The following is a 7,273-nucleotide window of genomic DNA, read 5'->3' as shown; positions in this document are numbered from 1 at the left end:
TTAGTTTGTATAATAACTACAACTTACTACTATATATATATATATATATATATAGAAGTCAGTTAAAATTGGTGCACTGATTTCGAAATGTAGTAGTAATTTCACAGCACAGGAAACTGCGGTAATAACTAATGTTACATATCTTTTGTCTTTGCGACAGTAAAAAGCTGTAAGTCTTTATAGTGCGTTTCACATCGGGAGAACGAACGAAAGTAGTGGGATACCATACTGTTGATTGCTTCAATAATAACAATAGTACTTAAGAGATAACATAGTGCTACAAATACAATATAAACAATGTCGTGCAGTTATGCGGATGGCCTGTCCAAATATGAAAACAAAGGAATATGTGGTTTACCTGAGGTACTGTATCAACCAGCAGACACAATGACGTTTAACTTTTAAATGTATTATTAGTATTATTATTTTAACTGGTTTATGGAAAGATCTAATATTATGTGATATTGCTGATGCACCACTTGTAGTTGTAAGTTTTAAAATTATGTCATATGCAAATTTTAACAGTACATTTCATTTTTAATTTTACATTATTACCCTGTCGTAGTTAGTAAGTTAATGTATTATTAATATTAAATTAATTTAAAAAATAGAAATTCGATGAACTCTAATGTTTCTTTTATCAGAGAAAAAAATAACATTATGTGGAGAAGCAAGAAAAAACAAAGAAACAAACGATAATATGCATAAACTAAGGAAACAGACTCACCAGAGTTTGACAGAGGTTAAATAAAAGTAAATTGCAGTTTAACCTTAATATTATTTGGCCTAAGTTAAATGGTACATTCTGTGGAGAATGATAAAGAGCACAATATATTTTACATAGATTAAGCATAAACTTACAAATTATAAATGCATTTCACTCTTGGTAGCCATTGCAATTTGTATATCCTAGACAGTTAGTGTTAGAGAAAGTATTTAGGGCTTCTAATTAAACCATTTTATCATGTGACATTCTGTAGTGATTGTATTTATACACAAGATATTTATATTCAGGACATACTAATTTTGGTGTATTAGAATAAATATGTGTAAGTATATTCATACATTTTAATTTTATCTGAAGATATTACTTTTCTCATAGTAAAAAAAACTTAATTATTTTGCTTATATATGTCTGTGGTTGTTCTGTAGTAAATTTAAATTGATATTTGTGGTAAGTTATAGTGATATCACTGAAGTAATACATTAATATTTTATATTTAACAGGTACATGACCAAGAGGATGATCTGACAATAAAAGTTATTCAACTTGTTCAGTGGATTCGAGAGTCGAAGCATGTGGTGGTACACACTGGAGCTGGTATTAGTACAGCAGCAGGAATTCCAGACTTCAGGTATTGATAAATAAATTTATTAAAAAATTTTTGGAAAAAGTTTCTCACTTATATTTTATAATGTTGAAAAATGAACCAATTCCTCACCTCATCTTTCTTTTAAAATAAATAAATATTGTAATAGTAATTAATATTTTAATAAATAACCTTGAAAAAGTATAACTATTATTTTAATGATATTGATAAAAGACTTTTGTTAATACTATATGTAACACCATTACCTAAAATACACCTTAAATTATGTGATTAATTTTACAAAATCGAATGCTAATGAATTGTTTGTGGTATGTATTGAGCTGTTTTAGGCCTACTCTGCAATATCACTGGAGTTGTTCAAAGTCAAGGTCAAAATACTTTTAATATGTTTACCTGTTCTGCATTTATGACTGTTTCTTATTCTTAAGGAACAATTTTGGTGATTTTCAGTTTAAAATGTGCCATTTATTACTGTCTACACCTTTGCCACTGATATTTTGGGTGTATAATGCATATTAATAAAATTTTGCCAATGATGTGACACCATTATATTGGTGCAGGGTAGGCTGACAACACCTCTCCATACCACAACAGAGTTCTTTTACCTCTCCATTTTTGAATTTTTTTTCTGGTAGTGGACTTTTTAATCATCTGATGTGTGTGTGTTTATTTATACATGTATATATCTATGTGTGTGTGTGTATACATCCATATTAGGGAGAATGATGTGATATCCTGAGACTAAGCATGTCATAAATCTGTAGTACATACTGGAAGGAAAACTATTCCCAGTTTGCCCCTGAAGAAGAAAGGTCCACCTTTCGAAAGCGCTCGAGTTTTAGGGTTTTTATTCAATTCTGTAATAATATTAAAAGACATTTACTTGAAAAACCTAATTGTCTGAATTTCATGAGTAGTGCATACCAACATATGTGGTGCGTGTGTCTTTTAAAATGCATTTAAGTCCATTTTTCTTATACTAACAAGTTATCAATATCGAAGTCAGGATATATGCTAGTTTTGTATTAGCAATGAATAAGACATTTGACATAACTGTGAGAGTTTGTTTTAATTGGGCACCAAAATATGATATTGTTGAAATAAAGATTTTAATGTATTTAAAAAACAATATTAACAACACCATACTTTATAAATTAAATGGGTCAACTTTTATGAGGGTATATATATGTTTATAGGTATTAATTATCAAAGGTGTATTTAAATCATGTAGTTTAAAAATGTAAAAAAGATGTTTACATTTTCTGACAAAACCATGCTACTTACAATTTATAATATAGTCATTCAGTGATACATTCATAACTTATCTTCTACCAGTTACGTTAAAATTCAAAACTTTTTAAGTAACACACATTTGTACATTATCACTAATAAATATTCTTTGTCATACATATTATACTTTCATATGTTAAACAGGAAAGTTTTTGTAAGAGAGTACCCATTTTGATTTAGAAATAGTAATAATCTTACTGAATTAGAGAATTAAGAAATAGTAATAAATGTTTATAGTGAAAAATATACAATAATGGTTAAGAGTATTGGTATTTAATGGTTACTTGTATGACATTATTTTCAAAATTTAAAATTGTTCTTCATTTTTGAAAGAATCTATTTTGTAGTTATAGTGGCAGTTAATTAGCTTACTGAAAATGTGCAACGATTATTGTTTCTCCTGTTTATAATTTTTTAAATGACAGTTCATGTTCAAATTGATGTATTTCTTTTTTACACATGACAGTGTTATTTATAAGTTATATTATCTTCATTAAAAATGTCATAATATCAATTAAAAACTCTTTAGCAGAAATAAAATATTCCCTATTTACAAAACTCCAATAATAATATCAATGTGTAGAGGAGCAAATATTATTTAGAAATATAATTTATGCTTTTGTTTTTTTCAAAAGCATGAAATGCTTTTTACATAATCAAAAATGTGTTTCTGCAATTTCATTTTGTACTTATAAGTACAATGTTTTTACAAAGGCATTGAAAAATGAATGCATTGGTAACTTATAAAAATGTATTAGTATGTATTAACAAGCACATGTACATTTATTATAATTCTAAATAAAGATTACAAAATATTTGAACTTTACAGCTGTATAAGGTATCAATATCAGTGCTATGTACAATTAAAGTATATTATACTCTTTAATCATACCAGTGTCTTTGAATACCTTTTATTTGTTGCATCATGCATTAATTGCACACAAAAAATACATTTGTACATTTAGGTAAACATAGTTCCTTTAGGGATTTAAAGGTATAATGAAAGTAATGAATTGTTGATTTCTAAACAGAAATTAGATTCTTTATTTCCATTGAAAGATGAGGAAACAGTGCAGGATTAGGTCATTAAGTTTGCAAAACTGAAAAATATTTGATTGAGGTTTTGATATATTTCTGCTAATTTTTCATTATTTATTTATTTCACAATTTTTATTTTATTTGTTTCCTATTACACATTCACCTCGTATGATGGCAAAATCTGCAGTATCATGTTCTGAACTTGACGTTTTTAAAAATTCAGTTATGGTGTCTAATATTGCACATCAATATGCCTTTTCATTCTGAAATTGGAATGTATGAATAGAATGTACAGTACTTTGCAATGAATTTAAGAACCTTTCTATCATACAATTTGGTGGCATGTAAATTGACATTTCACCATTAATGTAATTAATCAATGCTGTTTATACATTCAAAGCTTAATTCACTCTTAGTTTATTCATGAATTTTTGAAAGAAATTAGAAATAAGAAAAATTTAGCAAAATAGACTAATACTTTTGGTAAGAACATTTTATTTTCAGTGATAATGAGAAATGTAGTCGAATGTATAAAGTGAGGCCTAACTAACTTTATTGTTAACCAAGAGTTACACAGTAGATAGTTTAAACTTTGGTTTTTTCCTAAGAAAAATGCAATGAATTCCATAGTAATATATTCCTTGACAAGTACAAATAGTGCAAAAGTAAAGTGTAAAGTAGCTGATCTAAACCTGGTTTAAAAATAGAGCTGTCCGAGTGGCAAAATTGATTACTCACGAGCATTGATTAATTGCATGTAAAAATAATCAACTAATCAAAATTAGTATTTCCAAATATTCCAACTATCCAGTAGTCAAAATATTGCCATTATTATTTTTGATCGATTTAAGTGTGTTCAGCTTAATCGAGTAGTGTAACAACTTGTGAAAATAATCAATTTATCAAAATTAGGGCTTTCGATTTATTCCAGCTCCCCAACTAATTGATATATTGTCATTATGTTTTTATGTTTTTAAGTGCAAAGATATACAATGGGTTATCTGTGCTCTGTCCACCTCTAGTTTTAAAACCTGATTTTTTTTTTTCATGTTGTAAATATTTTTTTAGCAATTTCATGAGAATAATTGATTAATTGAATCTAAGAGATTAATGAATCTGACAACTAGTCAGTTAGCAATTTCCACTAATCATGCAGCTATTTTTTAAAAATCAGAGTTTTTCCTTCTAGTTAGGGATATCCGTGTATATGACCATACATTCTGCATTTCATTATTATTATTATTGTATATATATATGTACTTATAGAGAAAGCTGTAAAATTTCTTGTATAAAACTTTAACAACTATTCAAAATGATGAGGTGAAATAAGAAAAATAATTTACATCAAGAAGCAAATTCAGGCTTATAAAAAACCCTTTGTTTTATGTTGTTAATTTTTGTAATAGTTTCAATAGTTTAGTCATTAATAAACAATGATTGTTGTAAAAGATGAATATTTGAGAAAATTTCATTCTTCTTGGAGTTTTTCGAAATCTTCCACTTAAAAGGCAAATTAAAAAAATAAATTCTATTTCTCTATTCAGAGGACCAAATGGTGTGTGGACTTTAGAAGAACAAGGAGAGAAACCTCAGATCAACATTTCATTTGATTCTGCCATTCCAACAAAAACTCACATGGCTATAGCAGAATTTGTAAAGCTAGGATTAATTCACTTTGTAGTGAGCCAAAATGTAGATGGTTTACATTTGCGCTCAGGCCTTAATCCAGAGAAATTTTGTGAGCTTCATGGTAACATGTTCCTAGAAAAATGTAAACAGTGTCAGAGGTAAGAAGATTATATAGAGATGTATATTAAGTTTTACATTTTTTAGTGTGATATCAGTAATATGTTAGTTCTTTACTATATCTCTTTATTTCAGTTACTACATTATCTATGAATTTAAAAACATTTCTATCATATACGTTGGTGTCATGTACATTAACATTTCACCATTAATGTAATTAATCAATACTGATTACATGTTTAGAGCTTAATTCACTCTTAATCCATTAAAGAATATTTGAAAAAAATTAAGAATACAAAAATTTAGCAAAATGAACAAATATTTCTAGTAGGAACATTTTGTTTTCTCTGAATTCCATAGTAATATATTACATGACATAGAGCTGTCTGAGTGATAAAATTGATTACCTATGAACATTAAGTAATTTCATGTAAACATAATCAATTGATCAAATTATGATTGAAGTGATTAATGTCACAGAAATAATCTGTGCATTTTAAATTTACAGTATACAAATATATACTAGCCATCAAATGCTAGCAGAAGTTATTTTTATTGATTGAGATACATTTAACCTAGTATGTACACTTTCTACAGTAGTTTGTGCCACTATAATTACATAATTAAAATGACTGCCCACTGTAATGCAGTCTGGAATGATGATCATTGTAAGGGTTGCAGATTGAGAAATTAAGTATAGTTTTACAGAATCAATAAATACACGTCATTAATAAAACATTTCTTAAAATATGAATTAAATTTGGATTCCTTGGTAGTGAATTTCGGCGTTTAGAACTTAATTTTTGAATCTGCAGGACTGTCATTGTTGTAAGTTGATACTTTCCCTATAAGTCTTTTATTTTGATGTTTTCTTATAAATTAACAAATGTATAAGCTAATAAAAGTTTTGAGACAACTTGACTGAGTTATGAAAAATTATTATAAATGTATGTCGTTTCAACAAGATTTTTGTCATTCTCAGGTACCTGACAAAATCTTGTTGAAATGTCGTACATTTATAATAAAGTTTTTCGTTACTCAGTCAAACCATCTCAAAACTTTTATTTTCTAAAAAGAGGTTCCTCATTATTAAATGTATAAGTTGTAATCCAGAAGGTGTCAGTTACTTGCTTTATGTGGGCTCCCATTGGCTCAATGGTATGTCTGAAGGCTTATAATACTAAAAAGTGTGTTTCAATTCCCATGGTGGGTACAGCACAAATAGCCCATTGTGTAACTCTGTGCTTAACAACAAACAAAACAAAACCTTGTGGGGAATTCTTTATTGCATATGAGCAGACATCTAAATGAAGAATTATCTTAAGACTGATGAGAAAAATGTTTAACTTTTAACTACTAGGGTGGCATCTGTATGACTCAAAAGCAATTTTATTTTGTTAATAACCAGTTTTTATATTTGTAATAATAGTGAGATACTTCATATTTTTACATACAGCTTTTAGAAGCTTTTGACTACAACAGTATACTGTTTTAAACAAATCCATTTAAAAAGATATTTTGGAGTATGTGTGCCCATAATGCTTGTAATGAACAATAATCTTTCACTTTTTTGCTTATCCATTTAGGTTTTGCTTATATTGGATTAATAATGATTAATTGAAATTAATAGTAGTTACGGTTTTTGAGTTCTTTGTACTAAGAGGTTGCCAATGCTTTTATGATAGTCTTGCTAGTACCAAGCCAATACACTTTCTGGCTATTCCTTTTCAGCTGTTGGATAGATGTCTGGATTTCAAGTTCTTGATACAGTTTACTTTTTCAAGTAGCACTACTTCATGTGTATTATTATATATATATATATATATATATATATATATATACGTAGTAGGTAGTAAGTTATTATACTT

General features: G+C 27.7%; 1 protein-coding gene across 2 annotated transcripts in view; it reads left to right on the top strand.

The window, feature by feature from the left end:
• Positions 1-34: 34 nt before the first annotated feature.
• The window catches only part of LOC106464695 (NAD-dependent protein deacetylase Sirt6-like), a 34,091-nt gene continuing 26,852 nt past the window's right edge, over positions 35-7,273 (top strand). For both annotated transcript variants that reach the window (XM_022392963.1, XM_013924853.2), the window contains exons 1-3: positions 35-363; positions 1,228-1,355; positions 5,204-5,446. In XM_022392963.1, the coding sequence (XP_022248671.1) occupies positions 298-363; positions 1,228-1,355; positions 5,204-5,446 (437 nt within the window). In that variant the 5' untranslated portion in view covers positions 35-297. The remainder of the gene's footprint in view (positions 364-1,227; positions 1,356-5,203; positions 5,447-7,273) is intronic.

The sequence above is a fragment of the Limulus polyphemus genome, unplaced genomic scaffold (genome assembly GCF_000517525.1).
Source record: "Limulus polyphemus unplaced genomic scaffold, Limulus_polyphemus-2.1.2 Scaffold62, whole genome shotgun sequence".
NCBI classification, from domain to species: Eukaryota; Metazoa; Arthropoda; class Merostomata; order Xiphosura; family Limulidae; genus Limulus; species Limulus polyphemus.
This window is presented reverse-complemented; position numbering and strand designations above follow the sequence as displayed.